Below are 20,055 nucleotides of genomic sequence, written 5' to 3' on the forward strand. Positions count from 1 at the left end.
CACATGGTATTTGCAAATAAAATTAAATTACATTTGCACAGGAGTGTATATCTCTACTGAAAGATCCAGAATAAATTTTATACAGTATTCCTTATACCAGCTAACCAGTACCAGGTACCAGTTATACCAGGTAAGGTTCTTTATGTACAAAAGTATGCAAAGAACCTGCATGAAACTGGGTGGATCTGTCAGATTGCTGAATAATAAAATGAATTCCTGTTATTTTGCCTACAAGGGACCAGAAAAACACCTGAAGTAACCGAAAGCTCAAATCATCAAATGGGCCTGAGAGAGCCACCAAACCTGTTACTGTTGACAAACAGAACCCACGGAACGAACGGGACCCACGGACCCACCATAGTAATTTTATCTGATGAACACCTGAATGATACACCTGTATAACGCACGTCTGCGTACGAGACGAAATAGAAGAACAACTCTTTTTCCCAGTTTGGCCAAGCGCTCCACTTCGCGGTCACTGTCACAAAGGCTCTCTTCCCAAAACCAAACTACTGCGTTTCTGCCCTTGCATCGAGGCAGACGCGATAAACACAAGACAAACGTCTGAGCCCCAAACCCAAGAAGCCCCGTTTATTGTCCGCAAGCCGTTTATATAACCTGCCGGGTGACGACGACGTCACCCGTCAGCACGAACGCCACTCTCGACTTGAAACATGGGCGTCGATGTGTTGCAGAGTGCATTCAGCGGGGCGCGCTGGTTACACTCGATGCAACTTCAAACAAAACATTCCCAAAGGGTAACATATCGCTCTTCACAAAACGGCCCCATCAAGTTTTGAGGATGCTTCACTGCACAACGCATGCGCTCGCGGCAAAGCATGCAGCGCAGGGGAAACTGCGGTGACCTCAAAACATTTCGATGCATTCGGTACTTTCAAATATTCCGAAATTTCGAAAACGAATTTAATAACAAAACCTATTCCATTTGTATATAACATTTCGAACATTTGCACACCACTAAAGGCGAGTGCTGTCAATAGTACATGCACCTGCTTAACATCAACGTCCAAGAACTAGTTTTCCGTTTCAACAAACTGTGGAAGCACATTTAGTACACTTGCCTTGTCCCTGAATGAGCGCATGCGGTCCGTGATGCAGAAGTAGCGAAGCCCAAAGTTGAACTCTGACACCTCTGCTGGCACGTCATAGTGGACGAGAACGGCGGCATCGCGAACACCAACCAAGAGCAGCATGCTATCTTGGGCCACAAGAACGGGCAACTTGTTACCGGGACGTGCAGATGTCCACTCGCTCGACGCTTCTGCGAGTTCGAAGTAGGTCGCACTTACCTCCAGTTAAGCCAGAAATGTTTGCGTGAAGAAAATTACTCATTCAAACAGTTATATCTGTTGACGCATCTAAATGCTGCCTCACGCAGTCATTCTGGCAAATATTTGCTTCTTTTGCCGTAATGAATTAACAATTTTCTGCAGTTATTTCAGTTTGTTGCTTGTGCTGTTCCTTACAGGATCCGCAGTATCAATTAAGGGGTGGTCTTTCGCTCCATCATTGAGATAAAATGTTGCCACTGGTAAATTTCTTCAAAAGATCAATGCATGCCATCAAAAATGATGCAAAATTAAAGAATGTTTAGGCAATTATCATTGTCTATAGGCTATATATGCAGTGCCTGGCCCAATCAGGCCTTGTTTCTTGCCGGTTCATGACATAGGGAGAAGAAAAAAAAATACGGACAAAATAAACAATGGCAGCACCCATGCTCTAGGTAGGGGTGTGCAAATATAGAAATTTTCTAATAGGAAAAGAATACGGATATGGGGGGATAAATGCCATCTAATTTCGAACTGAATTTTGAATATCTGGTCAGTGAAAACAAACAAGACATCTAAAAATAACAAACATTGTTTGTCTCATTTATTTCAAAATTCCCATGGCATTTTGAAAAAAAAAAAAAACTGCAAAGAAGATATACCTTACTAAAGAATCCAGTATAACTTTTATACAGGTTTCCATACACTGGTTTACTATACAAGACTTGCATGAAATTGGGTGGATCTGTCACATCGTTGTTTAATACAGTAAACACTTATTAACTTGGCCTTCAAGCGAGCAGAAAAATTATCTAAATTTTCTTCTTCACTAAATGACCCTGTCACATTTTGAGGATGCTCCATTGCACAGCCCACTGTGGTCAAGCGTCGCGGTGAAGCACGTAGTGCGGGAAAACTGCGGTAAATTTGAAAATTTTTTGGCCTATTTAGTGTATTTAGTAAATTTCGAATATTAGCTTTTCGACTGTCTATACGATTTAAATAACAACCATGTTTGATCCGTATTAAAGAAATTTAGAATATTCACCCACCCCATGTTTTAGGGCCTGTTTAAGCCTAAATGTCATGCCCTACATGAATACAAGTATGTTGAGTTTTTCCACAAACCCTTTTCTAATGCAAATTTGCTTATGACAAAAAGACACCGAACCAATTTTGTCATATTGACTTTTATGCTGCACAAAATTATTATTCACGTGCTTCACAAGTTACAATATAAAGCCAAAATGTGTAAGGGTGAGTGGCAAGACGCAGCAAATGAATTTTATGCTTCAATGAACAGGTGTGCCATTGGCATTGAAAAGCAGACTTTCAAAAATTGACAACAAAGGGCATTTGTAAATTTACCCCGGATTGCAGCCATTGTCAGCTCATCGTGAACCAGGAGGGAATGTACGTTGGATGACGAGAGCAACTGGTGTGCCGCAATGGCTGCCTCTCTTTTGGTCGCGGTCACCACCACTTTTCGGCTGCGGTGCTCTTCCAAGAGTGCTGTTAATAAACAAGTAAAGAAGCTGATTATTAATCCATCTAGCAGCTGCAAACACCATTCTGAAAGTTTGAACATACTATATCCTCAAACAGCCTTGGGCTTCACTACATATGGTTCGTACGGCACACATTCTCCAACATGTACCGACAGCTGTCGGGGTTACGTGAAAACAAAATTTGAGAACTCCTGCTCTAATGCTTTCAGACATAAAGCATCCATTGCGCAGCAAACAATACCATATGAGAAGAGCCAGTAATAGGGATGCACGCAATGACAGCACTGTCTGATACTGTGAAGCACAAGTCCTTTTAACAGGACAAAAATTTCGGACTGTATTTTGAAAAGTGCCTCTGCCCCCTCGAGCGCATCATCCCAATGCCTTAACTTTGCGTAAGACTCGACACCAAAGAAACTTGATCAAAGAAACCGTGTTACTGTGCGAGAGATGCTCCTTTCTAGCCCCCAGGTGTAGCCACCTTGCAAGCAGAAGTAGCAGTAGAAGTAGTAGCAGTAGTAGCAATAGAAGCAGTAGAAGTAGCAGTAGAAGCAATAGAAGCAGTAGAAGCAGTAGTAGTAGCAATAGAAGCAGAAGAAGTAGCAGTAGTAGGGGTAGAAGCACTTGCACGCAGTATTAGTAGTAGAAGTAGTGGTAGTAGAAGTAGTAGGAGTAGAAGTAGTAGAAATAGAAGCAGTAGAAGTAGTTGTAGTAGCAATAGAAGCAGTAGATGTAGCAGTAGTAGGAGTAGAAGCACTTGCAAGCAGTATTAGTAGTGGAAGTAGTGGTAGTAAAAGTGGTAGTAAAAGTAGTAGGAGTAGAAGTAGTAGAAGTAGAAGCATCTGCGACCCCTACTATTCTCAGCCGCTCCAGCTGGAATTACATGCACAGCTATATCTGGCTACAGAAGAGCTTCTCCATTCTCAAGCAGAAGGCAATATGCTTACCAAGCAGAGCTTCACTGCGTGAATTCGGGTCGACGTAACGGACAACCGTTGGCACCTGCGCGTAAACGGCGGCCTCCAGGAACGACGAGAACATGACCAAAGGGCATGGAAGCGCTTTAGGCATGTGTAGGAGAAGGCCCAGGCTGCTAGTCCATGCATTTGAGCAGACCAAGATTTGTGAGAACTGGAGGGATGGCAAGCGCTTTTCGCGGCCCTCCACAAATTCGTCCACCACTGCCAAGACCTGCAACAACCACCCAAAAACAAACACACAAACCAATGCACAATGATCACGGTGCACAAAGATAGTTTGTACAGTCAAACCTCGCTATAACGAACACCGACATAACGAATTATCAAATAAAACGAAATAAAATCAAAGTTTGGTTGGTGTATGCTTCATTTCCATGGGAGGTCTTCTGTATAATGAAACAAAAAATTCAAAATTTCACCCCAGGTCGGTTATAATGAAGCCATTTTTCTGTTCATTCAAACAGCAAAAAATGCATAAAGGAGCCAGAAAAAAGATCAAGAAACGCAATTTTTAAACCGATTGAATCGCCCACTGCAGAAGTGTGTTTAAGTCACCCACGCGTTCGTGTGCCATGTCGTCTAGCGGCGACAACAAAAAAAACTACCGCCAACGGCTTAAGGCCTCTGAAGTCACACCCACACGCTCATTTATCTCGGAGGTCATGAACGGCCATGGCCAGACTCGAGCGGTGCCACCAAAGTGTGTTTAAATTATTGCCCGCACATTCGCTTGCCGCGTTATCTAGTGGCAGCGACAAAAACTAGCGCCAACGGCCCATGGCCTCCGAGATCACACCGCCGCGTACGGTGATATCAGAGGTCATGAATGGCCATGAGCGGCAACAGCTGGGCCGCTCGAGTCCAGCCATGCAACGTGACTGGCATGTCATCACCATTGCCCTACCATGCCGTGAGCCACTGGCATGCCTGTGCCACTCAGATTGACCCATGCGCACGTGCTGCACTCCCCGAGTCCATTGGCTCCGTCGCACAAATTGTGTGCAGAAGAAACATCCGTTTCTGAGTATTCATTTTTGCTCTCCAACACGGAACAAAAGGTGAGATGTCACCTTTCTACCAAGCATTTAATTAAAAGAATTGTGCATTTTCACACCTTTGTGTTGTCCATATTAGTGCACATTTTTTTTCGTTTTATTAGAAGACTTATCTTCAGAAATTTAGGTGCTCACTTTTAAAATGAATATTGGATATAACGAACGAATTTTTGCGCCCGTGTCCCACTTCATTATAACACAGGTGTAATGCTCCTGATTTGTCTGTACGGGTCCGAAATTAAATACGTGATACCGCTTTGAAATTTTGATGTTTTCGGAAAAAATCCTCTTCAATCCCCTTCATAATTTCAGACAGAAGATGAAGTGCATTACGTTAGACATCATCTCTGATTTCGGAAGAATTAAATGGTTTTACTGCAGCTTAATTTTAGCATTTCGGTAGAGGTTTCTCATTCGGGCTGGCATCCAGAAATGGTCCCACATGCATCAAACTTGATCATTTAAAAAATAACCAATGACTGCCATTGACATATTTTTACTGAAGCGTGTCCCCCATTAAGACAGGGTGCCCACCAAAACTAAAAAGCTTTACACTAATTGATGTCCACACATCAAGCTTCAAAGGGAGATCCAAGGACGCTAGTAAGTGAACGTTCAAATATTCAAGCAGGGAGATGAACAATCCAAGCATAATAGTTGATTTGCAAGACGTTACCTTGCTTTTATTCGTGGAAGGAGCAGCTCGTTTTAAGTAAGTGAGCCGATGTAACTTTCCTAATAAAGCACATAACCTAAAAGCCAAAGTAAATAAAGTAGTGCAATACTTTTTTTACCAATGTGTTCGGGGTGGAAAAACCGGTAAAACTGGGTTTCACCTGAAAACGAACAACCCTAATGATGTTCGTCTGTATTTGACAACCCAAGTGAGAACAAAGTTCTTTTTTTCCCCAGTTTTGTTTTATCAGACAAAGCGTTGCGCTCTTTCAGGAATGTTGGAAAAAAACTGCTGCAAAGTCGTAAAGGCATTTCCTACCCTTTTCGCAGTGCGACGCAGTGTGCCTCTTCACAAAGCTGCCCTGCTGCCTTATGCAGATGCTTCCCACAAAGTCTACACTGTGAAGTATAGAAGTGAAGCGTGTAGTGCTGTGAACTCAGTATGACCGGCATATGCGTAGGCGTCAGAACTGCCTGACACCACCCCAAAATAGAAATAAAAACAGTGCCAAGTCAAGTAGCGTCAGGAACTGTAAGACCAGCCAATGCATGTGCCCGATTGCACCCGTGGGATGGTGTGAAGGTTAAGAAAGCGAAACTGAACCTTTGCAACTGAGCTTTATCTAAAAATATGAGGAATTTCCAATCCAATCATCCTCGTGCCCGCCATACCGCACCCCTGTTGAATGTAATTCAGGTTTGGGGAGGTCTGTTTCAGTAACTGATGGCTACGCAGGTCGTACCTAGACGTGATCCCCCGTCCGAAATAACTAGTGCGAACACGTACATCTGAATTACAGAGAGCCCAAAGCCATAGACATACATGGGTGTCTGCTGAACAGCGCTGCTAGTTTGATTGCTAACTTAAAGAGGGTCAAGTTAACGAGATCTTACAGCGCTAAAAGCTGCTCTATCAATTACTACCCCATTTTAAGCAAGCCCACGACACTAATTTGTGTTTGTACACATTAAGCTGAAGTTTTCAACCATGTTGGGGTGCACTTTGGCCCAACAGGGCACCTTCTTTGCTTACTCCAATCAGATGACCACTGCTAGTTTCTCTAAGCAGCCACAGCAATTTGTGGTCGATATACTGCCGAGACAAGTCGTACCTCTGCCTGGTACTTGTCCAACAGGCGGTCACCATCGTCCAGAACCAGATGGCAGCACCTATTTAGGTTTAGGATGAGCCGCTTGTACTTGTTCAGGTAGCGAAGAAAACTGTGCGGAGTAGCCACCAGGATGTCGACGCCATTCACGAGCGGTACCTAAGCACAGGGCAAAAATATCACAGCCAATTCACATTGATACTTCTGTGAAGTGACCCTATTCTGACAATATCTCCATGAATATGCTCCAACTGTTTTCACAAGTAGCACCAGTTGTAACTGAACAAACCCGTATATGAAACCCCTACATGTCAATTAATACGATCTCAAAGTACTACAAATTAAACAGCGTTCTGCAAATGTCCTTCAAGCAGAGATGTGTGAATATTAAAAATCTTGAAAGCAAATAGAATATTTTTGTTATTTGATTTGCATTCATACTCGGAAGACTGATATTTAGCACTTCCAAACATTCGAAAATTTATGAATACCGTTAAACCTCATTTTGGGAAAGTTGAGGGGAGCCATGAACTATTTCGTTAAACCGGGTACTTCGTTAAATTGTGAGAAATTTTTCTGTCATTTGATTTGAAAAATTCGATTATGCAGTGTAGCGGCAACCAGAAAGCTATTGCAGCACTAATTTTGGCAAAGTGTTACTGCTCTGAAAATGAAATTGCCAACTAGCAGTGGCTGCTACTGTATAATTTAAATTGTTTTTAAGGATCAGATATTCAATATTCGAAGGCATTTTTCTCCCATATTCATGTTCAATTCATAATAGAAAATTTCAATATTCACACACCTCTACTTTCAATGAACGTGGAGAGAAAGAATTCAGTGATTGTTATTCTGCTTTCCCCTCCCTTGCATGTCCTGTCCCGCCGGAGAGGACACACAACTGATGTACTGACTACCGAGAGGATGTAAAGATGGACTTCAAGCTAACCCGTTCTGGAATGCTGCTTGTTAGAAGCCACCTTTTCTGAATGTTTATGCACGATTCAACCCCTCCCCTGTCCCACAATCCTGCCATTAGCTACGCAGTTTTGATAGTCACCTCTTTTCCAGATTCCGAGCCTGCAGCATAGAGGGCACAACACGTGGGACCTTTTGTTTCGTCAGCCAGCAACTTGACCTGCTCGTAGATACGCTGAGCTCCCTTCCAGGTAGACGTCAGTACCGTAACCAAGGGCTGTGGCGCACGCAACGCAAAATCGTTCTTCAGCACGTGCACAGCACTCGTAAAAGAGCACTGCAATATCAGGCACAGACGCTAAGCTGGACACCCGAGTAAATTGCTGGGGCACTGCAAATAAGACGCTATGCACACAGGACCAAAGCACTTGACGGGTGGTGCGTGGTACGGTACAACGTGATAAGCCATGATGTCCGATAAATTTGTAAATTTGCTAGATGTCAACTGCGACAATTTCTTACACACCAGCCGAGGAGATAAACCTTGTGTGAGCTAGCACCAAAGCACTTGACGGGTGATGCGTGGTACGGTACAACGTGATAAGCCATGATGTCCGATAAATTTGTAAATTTGCTAGATGTCAACTGCGACAATTTCTTACACACCAGCCGAGGAGATAAACCTTGTGTGAGCTAGCACCTTCTCACTGGCACCTTACTATGCAAGGAAGAAGCACGAAAGAGAAAAGAAGAAACTCTCTCTCCTGCCTTCTGGTGAAGTGAAGGAGCCAGTTTCGTTTCCCACCTGCAAAGTGCACTGCTGTGCTTTGGAAGCCTCTTCCCAAGCAACTACCAAGCTTAGCCATTACAATCCTATAACAGCAATATTTTTCCAAATAATATTTTTGGCCTCAGAAGGGCATACTGTGCTCTGAATGCAAACTAAAGATGAGTGTGTGGCTGCTCTAGCTTGTGTGTGAATAAGCCGCTTTGAGGAACCTTGTCTTATTGACGTATTCTCCAGTCGTAGTCTGGGGCAAAACTGTTTATTGCAGCGGGAGCGTACAAGCAGGGAAGACAGTCATGGCATAGAGCGAGAGAGAGCGAAGAGAGAGTTCAGTGTCCTTGTGTAGCTTCGTACATGCTAGGATCGAAGAGCCGCGTAAATGTGGGGATCAAGTGTAGAGCGAAATATGACGCTCAGACCAGTCAAAGTGCTATAAGGGAAGCAGCGCTTGGAGCCGCAGTACCACAATACACAACAGCCTTGTGAGTCAAACCACCCTCACAGAGCTTTAGCACTGGTTCAGAAACTTGCTGTACTTACTCCGACACCCTCGCGCAGCATCTGGTACATCGAATCTGACAGCACTTGCGATATCAGCGGGATAAGGTAGGCGAGCGTCTTTCCAGAGTGTGGTGGAGCCACGGCCACCACATTTCGGTTACCCGACACGGGTGACCAGGCCACCGACTGAATGCACGAGGGAGCACGGAACCCCAGGGAATGTAGGCGCTGGAGGAAAAAAAAAAAAAAAAGAGTGATGGGCGGCCAGGGTTATCAAGAAAAGATACCACACAAAGCATAACCTAGAGGCCTCATATTGCAACATGAAACAACTGCTGGTACATCTTATCAGTGATAGTAAATGAATGTACACAGTAATATACAAACATTAATAAGGTGATGGCATCACAAGCTTGAACCTAGAAGTACACAACCATTCAGGTCCCGTGTGCCGTCAGATACTTACGCCACTGAGAAAGTCATCAAAGCACGCTTCATCCAGGCTCGTTGTTGCCAACACTGGTGGTCTAATGCCGTGGCAGAGGGCCCGCAGTTTTGAAGTGTGGGTTGGCAGAGATGGCAGCCTGCAGGAATCCTGCACACAAACAACAGTAAAATACAAGAAAAATGTAGTTAGCCAGAATTGCAGCCTGGGCTTGTTGGTTATGCATTTTGAAGTAACAGTGCGAAACGTGGACGGGAGCACAAGATTAGAAGACGACACGAGCGCCGACTTTCAACAACGTTTATTTTGAAAAAACAGCCAACTTCTTATACCCTTATGCCACGCATATCACGTACAGGTGACTTGCACATCTCAGCACAGTCCTAATCAAAAAAATACACAAGCCGCATAAACTTCTCTCGCGCACAGCGCGGTACACTCACTTCTGAACATTCATGGAAAATATTGCACATTTGCAGCTCAATTTCTTTTTGTGTTAGCAGAAGGGATGATTTGCTTACGCTTTTTTAATTAGGACTGTGCTGAGATGTGCAAGTCATCTGTACGTAATATGTGTGGCATAAGCGTATAAGAAGTTGCCTGTTTTTTCAAAATAAACGTTGTGGAAAGTCAGCGCTCGTTGTGTCGTCTTCTAATCTTGTGCTCTCATCCACATTTAGCGCTGTTACTTCAAGAAGGAAAAAAAGAAGGGCCACAGTTTACAAGCCCGGTTTAAAGGAGGTAGTATACTGATATAATTACAGGGACTTTCAAATAAATGGCCTATTCCTTCCTGGTTGTTCTTATATAGTTAGATGCACTGGCAAATAAGGCAGTGTCTCTATACTGAGTACATAGAGAATTTGCTCTCAGAGTAATGTACTTTTGTAACGTGAAAACTTGAAAAATATTCACAGCAATGCAGTAAACTTAAACAGTATTCAACTCATAAAAAATGTTCCCTTCATAAATGTCCCTCAGTGTTGCTAAACTTATGAAAATATCTGTCAGCGGTCTGCACAGAATTTTATGTGTGATTACGGCAACACTGAAACAGCAATTTTAACTTCACCAACAATAAATGGACTATGCAATATTATGCATATGTCTTTCATATTCAGAAATCCCTCGCAATGTCAGAGATTTACAGAACACCCACAACAAATGCAAGTATATCTGGTTTGGTTTCTGGGTTTTAACGTACCAAAGCGACTCGGGCTATGAGAGACGCCGTAGTGGAAGACTCAGGAAATTTCGACCACCTGGGGTTCTTTAACATGCACTGACAACGCACAGTATGGGCGCCTTGCTTTTCATCTCCATCGAAAAGCAGCCACGAAGGCTGGGATTTCATCCTGCATCCTTGGCCATGGTAGTCGAGCGCCCTAACCACTGACCCACCCCTGCGGGGTTCAAGTATATCTGCCTGTGCCGATATCTTCACTGACCCATAATGACATCCCCCGATGATTAACATTTTTTGCAAGATGTGAAGTTGATGTCTACAATCGAACCCAGATATATCAAACTCGCAGGGGATATTGAAATAGTTCGATACATTGTACAAAAATTGGCTTGAGACGCCGCTTGTGATCGTGAAAAATGATATCATATTTGTCGCGTAATCAACCCACTCCCATAATGAACCCACCCTTCTTTGCCTATGAGAAACTGAAAAAAAAAAATAGAAGCGTTAAAGCCAGTTCACTTGCAAGCGATTAAGCTAACTCAGTGATGAGCGGCACCAACAGAGCCAAAAATTTCCAATTTGTTGGAACTGCGTCACTCTCGCCACTCGAGCCGCCGCGGCAATTCAAAACAGGCTTTTGTGTCGCCGCAGCATATTTTTTTTCATGCATGCGAAACAGCCTTTAGTCGCTGCCGCATCCTTCCGTTTCAACCGTCTATCCACAGCTCATTTATTGGCAGCCCCAAGATGCCGCGCTGCGTTAACGTCATCTTTGGCTATACTTTTGATCGTTCCTGCAGCGACGGGGAGCCAACTTGACAAAGTGCCTGTGATGGCTTAATTGCACAAGCCTGGTTCGATTTATCAAGCCTTGTTTGGGGCAGGCAAAGTCCACTGCCACAAAATCATCGGAAAGCATAACACCTGCAAATGCCATTTGCAACGAACAATGCTAAAAGCCAGTGTCATGATCACAGCTGACCGCGTGCTTTCATTGATTCATAGATGCAAGGATGGATGACTCTCGTAAAAAAAAGAAAAGAATCTGCCGCTTCTCAACGTCCGCAGCAGCCACAGCTAACGCTACGCCGCACACTCCGCACGACAAGCATAGACAACTCGCAAAAAGGAAAACAAATTTGCCACTTCTTAATATCCGCAGCCGCCATAGCTTACACTAAGCCGCACGTTCAACACCACAACAGAAGACGCGCGTCGCACGTCACCCGCCGCGCACAGAGGGGTTCAAACACACACTGGAGAAAGCGTCCGACATTGTCTGCCACGGGCCAAGCTGGCTTGTCAGCGCATGCATAGTGCGCATGCTACTGCGAACGAAGAGCAAGAAAGAAAGAGGAAGGAGAGAGAAAAAGCTTGATGAAAGAATGGGCGAACCTTGCACTTTGCTCTATCGCGTGTCTCCCCTCTCCCGAACAACACGGTTGCATTGGCTGCGTCTGCTCCGTACCGGCCGCTGCAAAACTGGTTCCCTTTCATTCCTTCATAAACATGGTTAGCAAACATCCCATGCTGGCGCGCCGCAAGCTGTCACCACAGATGCGTGCGCCCTTGGGGAAAGGGTGCAGTGCTGCTCTAGATCAGACATGTCTATACCCCTAGCACGCCGGGAACTATCCTGGCGCGAAGCCGTCCATTGGCTCAAAATACAAACAGGAACTTTCCCAAACCCATGGCTATATAGCAAACTTTTCCCAAATCTTATTGCATCTACATGCAAACACTGCTCACAACCGGCCACATTCATTTCCATGATGTGGACATATACACAACACAATGCAGACAATTCAGCTACAGTGAATGCGTAGAGTCCTTCCTGCGTACCATAGCGCCAGCTCATTTTGCACACATTGGAGGCCGCAAAGTCCCAAGGGATCTCTGCTGACCTCTTCTAAACAGTGCAACCAGTCTTTCGGCTGGTTCTCATATTTTAGGGAGTAAATAAAAAGTTTACCATCATCATCGACCTGTTATCTCTTACTCCTTCTGTGTGTGGCTTGAAGACGTCATGCAGCAAATGGCCGAGGGTGATGTGATCGTCTTTGGGGAAGGCGCACCTTCCAGTGCATGGTACACAGTTCGATTATCGAGCGACTAGTGAAATTAGAGTTTGATATACGACGCAGCTTTCCTATATTTTTACATGGGATTTTCCAGGGAATATTCCGTGTTTTCGACATAGCCAAAATTTGAATTATCCCGGTACAATATATCCGGGTTCGACTGTATTATAAATGAATATCGAAGACAGGATTGGTTCCCAATGTCTGAAACATTTTATAACTGAATATGAGCACAAAACTTATTTTTAAATAGGTAAGCACAAAAAAAATGTATCATAGAGCCGTGTGCAACAGAACAAATACTATGATTAGAATGATCAGCTATAGGATGAACGACTAAATCCCTCGAGCGATCGGTAAGGCATTTCTGAATGTCCAAATGTTTGGTGGCTCCCCTATATATAACCAACCTATGAAAGGCCTAGGCTTTAATGCCCAGCACTAAGACAACTAGCTTTTTTAAAGGCCAACTCCAGGGGTTTTCTCAAATACCGTATACAAGCGTGTAATGGCCGCACCCCGAACTTTAAAAAGAAAATTGGGAAAAAAAACTTTAAAAAAATTTCCCGAGTAAAAGCCACACCATGAGTTTCAGGAAGTTGGGCAGTGCCGTCTACTGTGCGGTGCAAGAAATACGGAACATTTTGTGGTTACTGCCGCCAGGTGGGGCTCAAAAATCAAGTGAAAGCCAAAATGAAGCGTAAGGTTAGAAGTAGAATTGCCAACAAGAATTAAGAACAAAATATTTGAGGAAAAAAAAAGTCGAGCATGGGGGCAGCGGCCACCACCTCTGTTACAAAGGGGGCGCTCCTAGCCGCAGCGATGCCCGCCCATTAAAAAGGGTGAGGCCAGCAAATCCAATCCAAGTCTGTTCGCTCCTCCGTTTTACAGCCATTTCCTCGATCGCCCGAAGCATATCACGTGCGATCTCGCAATCGGAACGCATCGCTGCCCTGATTTGTTCTGAGCTCGTGAGCTGAAGGAGGAGGACGACGACGAGGAGTGATGTTTTGGACATGGGACGAGCCTGAAATCCCGATGAACTTGAGCAAAGTAGAGTTCTGGGCTAGTTGGTTCTGGGCAATGATTACTGGGAGGCTTAGCGCAGAACAGACAAGGACAAGAGGCTTACAAGAGACAAGAGACAAGGCTTAGCGCTCATCCTGTGTGCCTCTCTTGTCCTTGTCTGTTCCGCGCTAAGCCTCCCAGAAATCCCAATGAGTTTAGCGGAGGAGGACGAGGAGTTTTTTGACAATAATAAAGGCAGGTACCACCGCAAATAATTTTTTTCGCTGTCTTTTTTCTCATGTAATCGCCGCACCCCCTGATTTTCACCCCAATCTCGGAAAAAAAAGTGCGGCCATTACACGCGTGTATACGTATCTTATTTGTCCTGAAGTAACATTCCTTTCAGCCCACTTTCTCCGGTACAAACAAAAAATTCAAAATATTGAGTAAAGTGTTCTAAAAGTGTCAGAAACAAGAAACTGAAACCAAAACTTGGTTCCTACCAATCTATGACATCAAAATCAACCATCTAATAACATCGCAGACACCGTCACAAAACTTATGGCGTGTACATTGTTGGGCTAAACTGATGAGTGTTAACGACAGCTTGGTGCCATTTCTTGTCTGAAAAGACCAAAACCAAGTTCAAAATACTGTCCTAAAAACAGAGCAAATAGCGATGGTTTTGCATTCAGTGAGGTCACACAGGCAAGGTTGGCCAAATCTTCCCCTGTTGAAGCCAAAAAATGAAAGATTTTAAAATTCATCCGTGTTCGAATGAAACGCCATGCCACTGTGAAATTTGGCACAAAGGACTAGGAAACGTGAGGAACATATACCATGAACATTTCAGTGAAATCCGAGGAGGTAGAAAAAGTGCTATAAGTTGGCTTAAGGTATAATATGGTTCAAGAACTTGCAAGACTATCAGCTAAATCCTCCCTACAGTCACCCTCGGTTCCAGAAAGAAGCAGTTGCAAGCTCTACTGCGCTATATATACACATATACTACATACTGCACTGCAAATATAATGGCTACCCAAGCATCCTTGGCCGACCATTTACGTGTGGCCGACGTTCGGAAAATGGTCGGGAGCCTACTTAGTCGGCTAGTAAACCACGGCGAGCGGTCGGCCCGGAGGTAGCCGCTAGCCATTTCGGCAAGTAGTTCGCAGCGGGCTTTGGCCCGACTTTTTGGCCGGACTAAATGCCGGGCACGGCGCCAGGTTAATGGCAAGAGTGCGGCAATGCGTCGGCCCGACTGTTGAGGCGGTACATTGAAAAAAGGTTATGAAGAGCATGACTGCTACTTTTTTTTTTTTAAATTTGCCTGTTACTCGGCTTTGGTTTTTCGCGATGTTATGTAATTTGCGCTTAGTATGGAACAAAATGATACATGCTATTTATTGTAAATGTTTTGTTACATTAATTAATGCTATTGTTTGTTTAACTTGTCGCTCACATTTTTAGTGAACCTTATAGCTGTTAGTAAAATTATTTACCGAGTTCTGATAAACAGCACGCCACAAGGTGACCGCGATTTCATGTGTAGATCATGTCATTATACATTATACTGTTTGCTTATTACGAAGCGCAGCTGTAGGTGATGTAACATCAGTTATATTTTTGGCGCACAAGCTCCCGTACACCCCATTTAGCCCGTATCACTCACTGAAATTCGCTATATGGCAGCTGGGCACTTGAGTAGACGCAACTTCGCATTGTAAGGGAGGAGAAGGCTATTGTGTAAAATAAAAGAAGCGGGCAGAAGAGAAAAAGCACACGGGGGGCAGAAATTATGCGTAGGGCACTGGCAAGCCTTGGCCGCGGCGAACGCTCCAGCAGGCAAGCAGAGACAAATTCTAAAAACACTACTTCGCAGCAGGAGAAGAGAAATGCGTACACGGAGGGAGACTCGGACGAAACAAAACCGACCTCACGCTCGGACGTTTCGAAGGAAGGGCGGAAAAGAGGGGGAAAATGGGAAGGGCGGGGCAACTGTGTCACCCCCGCAGCTCGAAAGTTGGTGGCGAGCGTTCCTGACCGGGCGAGAGAAGAAATGTATACACGCCGACTTTGAAGAGAGCATGCAGTTTTGTGGTATTTGTATACTATTTTTGAAGGAGCTCTTTTCGAACAAAGTTGTCTTACGATCAAATACATGAAGAAAAAAAAAACGAAGGAAAATGATTATTGTCCAGGTTATTAATCGCATACTGTTTTTCTCAAAACAGTCTGGTAAAGCTAAGAGCCGCGAGAAAACAGGCCAGCGTCCTTGTCATTTGGTTTTGTTTCTTTGCGTGTGGCCCATTCATCCTCTTTTACGACCTGCCGGGGTGGGACGGGCGGCTCTTTTCTTTTTTTTTTTTTTTTTTTTCGGAAGTCGGAGGGGCGCATTTTCGCAGCGAGCGGTCCGATTCTACACCGGAAACTAACCCCCTCTCCTCCCCCGCTTCTTGTCAACAGTTCTTGGAAGACTCGGCAGCTTGTGCTCGTGGGTGCGTGCGTGCTTTCAAGTTCGTTGCAGAAGTGTAGAGCGCGACCAAGAGACGATCTCGAGCGCGCGAGGACGCTGTACGTGCGAACGAAATGTTGGAAATGCAAGCGCGTTTTCCAAAGTTGCGCGTTATTAGTTAAAATTACAAGACAGTCAACTTTGTTACCTTCAATAACTAGGCGCTGGACAACCAGACCTCTTTTTCATTCGCATTTATATATTGTCAGGACAAGTGACTGTAATAGTTTTCAACCGCTGTATCCTTTCAGTAACTCCGCCAAGCCATCCTGAAGTAACGCGCTCCTCCGGCGCGTTTGGACAAAGAAAAAAAAAAAAAAATCGAAGATGCTCCGCTTTTTCTGTTTTTCTGTTTGTTTGTTTTTTCCTTTTTTCTTTTTGCTCAATAATGGGAGTGTGGTTTCATAGGAACGATACAGTTGATTTTTATTTATTTTATTAGTATTTCGCTTTTGTTTTACAGATTGTTTTGAATTATGGCTTCTATATTTTCTTGCTTGTTACTGTCCACTCCTGGTCCGCGAGAGACATATTTTCTCAACGCATCCTGCATATCAATATGAGTTTGAGACCCCTATGTTATACAGAGTGATTGAAAATTAATAATATTTATTGAGAGCTACACGAGGTACGCGCAATAAAAGAAGCTAATTGAAAAGAATTCTTTCCTGAAGCAGCTGCCGCAATTTCGGGTTTTTGTTGTGGCTTCAGACTAATAATATGGAGAACTTTTAGTTTTAAGGCGTGAACATGTATCGGAAGGGATTAAAGCGAATTATCTGTCGTACGTACTAAGCCGAGAGATCGCTTGTAGAATAGCCCTGCATGTGGAAGGAATGCTGCATAGGTCCAGAAACTTAAGACTTCTGCTTGAAAAGTACCGGGATAAGAGAGTAGAAACGATCATGACGTCATAGGCGTGAACTTCAACCATTTACTTAGCAGGGAACCAAAGAAATCTTATTGATAAACATGGAAATAGCAAAGCACACTGGGACAATAAATAATGTTTCAGTAAAACAGCAAACAGTACCGAACATATAAGGTAGCGGCAAGAAATATATAATGCAGTGAGTTTCTGGTCACACGTTGTATATCAATAATGCGCAGCTGCAACAGGACTCCCTCGGGAGCTCTGACCACCTAACAAATTTCCAGACAGTCGATTGCTCGATCCTTTGTGCTCACACATATACGCGTGAGCCGCAGGCTTGCGTCTTTCAAGACAAGAACCGAGTTCAAATCACTTCGATGTACAAGTGACCTTCCTGAGTTTGATGTGCCGCGTCAACAACCTCCGGATAAAGCTTTGCTCTCCAAGAGCTAACAGATGGCTATATCTAGGTGAGACGCACTAGCATGGGGAACAGTAGACAACGGGGTCACCGAAAGAATACGATCGACCGCGTTCCTATTCTGCCAAATGATCAATCCCACGGACTTCACTACACGTTGTTCGAACGCTTCGCGCGGCCTTCCACTGTGCGACGAAAAAGCTCACGGCGCTAGGCAGCGGAATGTCCAAGCTGCGACACAGTCCTTAAGGACACGTGTGTGAGACTCTACCTGACCAAAGTTGATACAGTGCAGATCAATATGCCAGCTGTAAAGCCTGTTTAATTTGGTGGGGATCGAATACGCCACACTCAGTGCGCCACCGAAAGTCTCTTACAGCATGCGGGAGATTGGGTGCAACAGGCGTCTCCCACTTCGCATACCTTTGGCACATATGTGTAGGGGCGCAGAATAGCAGAGCGCTTCGCAGAGATTAGATACTGCTATGGCTATCCATGCTCCGTCTACGAACATCTCCTCTAACTATGCGAACACGTGCGCCTGCTTCCCCTGACCATGCACTACAAACATCTGCCTTCTACTTCCAAGCCAGTATAAAAGTTAAGGCCGCCCAACGTAACCTATGTGATCCACTAACTCGGATACCCAATAGCGCACAACGAAGGGCATAATGAAGACAAGGCGGAACCCAAATAGGCGCCACCACCTAGCTATAGTGAAAATATAATCAAAGTAGATTGACTTTGCAAGAGGAATACACAAGAAAACACGTGCTAAGCCATGCAGGGTCGTATCATTGGGAGGCTGGATCAATAAACAATCAAGGAACACAGATGTGGGAAAGTTGGCACCTGTGTGCACTAGGCTTTATCAGAAGTATCGCGCATACGTTAATTAGCTATAACTTTAGGATGAACAAGATATCCGAGATTATTGAGTTAATATCTATCCCTAGTGTGACTATTGTGACTCATGCACGTACGCACGCACGCACTTACGCACGTCTGCAGTCGCACAGAGTAAATTGTTCCACGACCTTACACAGTGGTACGATGGAATAGTTAATAATAATTGAAAGAAGGAAATAAAAATTAGGGGGACGCTCAAGCTTCCCCTTAACGTTTGACGGGATACAACGCCTTCTCATTCTTCTCTCTATCTCTCTATTTCGGTGGACAACCGCAGTTAATTGCAAATTGGTTATAGGAAAGTAAAGGCGCAGCATCTGTCACAGATCCCGGTGGGAACCTGGACCGCATCTGCATATTTACTACCACATTCCGAATATTTCAGACAAAACTCGACGATACTCAAGCGAAAACCGGGTTAGCGAGGTGGCTTTTGGACCAAATGAGCTGTAACGCTTCGCATATATATGCTGCACTCTCGATAGACGAAACTCGGGTATATTGCCGACATGAGGATAAATGGAACAGCTTGGGACAAATATTTGCCCGCCTCAGTTAAAACACGGGGATTAGGAAAGCTTTATTCCTTATATATCAATATGCCGAGGCCGACTGTGTTTATCCAGAACACAAATGTGGTCCTGATAGTTTTCAAATAAAAATGAAAGGCACGCAAAGAGCCGATCGCCCGGACGATTCGCCTGTCGAACGTAACTTCCTGCGAACACAAGCATTGTGCAAAAAGTAACATTTGGTTCTTTTGAGAAAATTCAAAGGGATTGCGTTTTGAGAATCCCGCGCAACATGACGAGGATCGATCGGTTCCTGCACCAGTGGCGGTCTACATTGTTAAATTCTTCAACGTCAGCCTCACACGCAGAAATATGGTATGAAATGCCAGAATATATATAAAGTTCCTCGAATCCCCTTTTCCCCAGCCGCGTATTCACTGCTGCTATAATATATCATTAAATAACATTGTCCATATCAAAGTAAAGTCTCCTGCAATACCGCAGGTTTCCCCTCTACATTCCATGAGGCAGTCGGCTTAGCAGGAGAAAAGTGGAAAATTCGTATCATTGAAACAGCTATTTTTATGCAACATTGAGTTATACCGCGTGCATGATATATATTGACACTATATCATTTGAGCCTGCTGATAGAAATATACATTGCGCAACAGGAGGTGAAATTAACTGTTATTTATACATATTTTGAAATAACGCTTTAACCGCGCGCTAATTGAGCCGCGGCGGGTATGGTACACTCTGTGGTTGATCGCGAGTTGTCATGAACTTATGCTTGAATTTGTGAACTGGTAGGCGCTGATTGTCTGTTTGAAGCATACTTAGTATTAAGTGCCTAAGATTTGCGCGGTAACTGCTATGAACCTACGAATGTAATTGTCCATTTTTTTTTTATGGTTAAATGGTAACCTCTGAATTTAAACAACCTCATCATAAAGTTAACCTATAACATAACTCTAAGCAAACCCACGGTAAACCGAAGAGATCACGTGCCTTTAAGGTTTATATGTTAACCGTCAATTACTTTTGCCAGTGCCCTCGAAACCTATCAATCCTAAACGCCCTTAAATTCGTTTCGCAGCCTCCGTGAGTTTACATTTCGTACGGGGTCAAGAAAAGAGGCGGTGAGCTTTTATGAGCTTTCATCCGGATCCGGTGCACTTCGCCCTGCGATCTTCTACTGATTTTCATGCATCCCTAGAACAAATGGACAAAATATATTTTTGTCAGAAACTTGCAGCAGTTACTATGTGATTCAATC

At 44.1% G+C, this 20,055-nt stretch overlaps 1 protein-coding gene across 1 annotated transcript in view; it reads right to left on the reverse strand.

The window, feature by feature from the left end:
* The window catches only part of LOC146179269 (uncharacterized), a 92,068-nt gene that overhangs the window by 34,753 nt on the left and 37,260 nt on the right, over positions 1-20,055 (reverse strand). Inside the window, exons 12-18 of the mRNA XM_084580164.1 lie at positions 9,292-9,420; positions 8,865-9,053; positions 7,680-7,814; positions 6,623-6,778; positions 3,748-3,991; positions 2,661-2,804; positions 1,077-1,282 (exon numbers count right to left, since the gene is read on the reverse strand). Of these exons, the coding sequence (XP_084436290.1) occupies positions 1,077-1,282; positions 2,661-2,804; positions 3,748-3,991; positions 6,623-6,778; positions 7,680-7,814; positions 8,865-9,053; positions 9,292-9,420 (1,203 nt within the window). The remainder of the gene's footprint in view (positions 1-1,076; positions 1,283-2,660; positions 2,805-3,747; positions 3,992-6,622; positions 6,779-7,679; positions 7,815-8,864; positions 9,054-9,291; positions 9,421-20,055) is intronic.

The sequence above is a fragment of the Amblyomma maculatum genome, chromosome 9, assembly GCF_055883805.1.
Source record: "Amblyomma maculatum isolate TAMU_Amacu chromosome 9, ASM5588380v1, whole genome shotgun sequence".
Lineage (NCBI taxonomy): Eukaryota > Metazoa > Arthropoda > Arachnida > Ixodida > Ixodidae > Amblyomma > Amblyomma maculatum.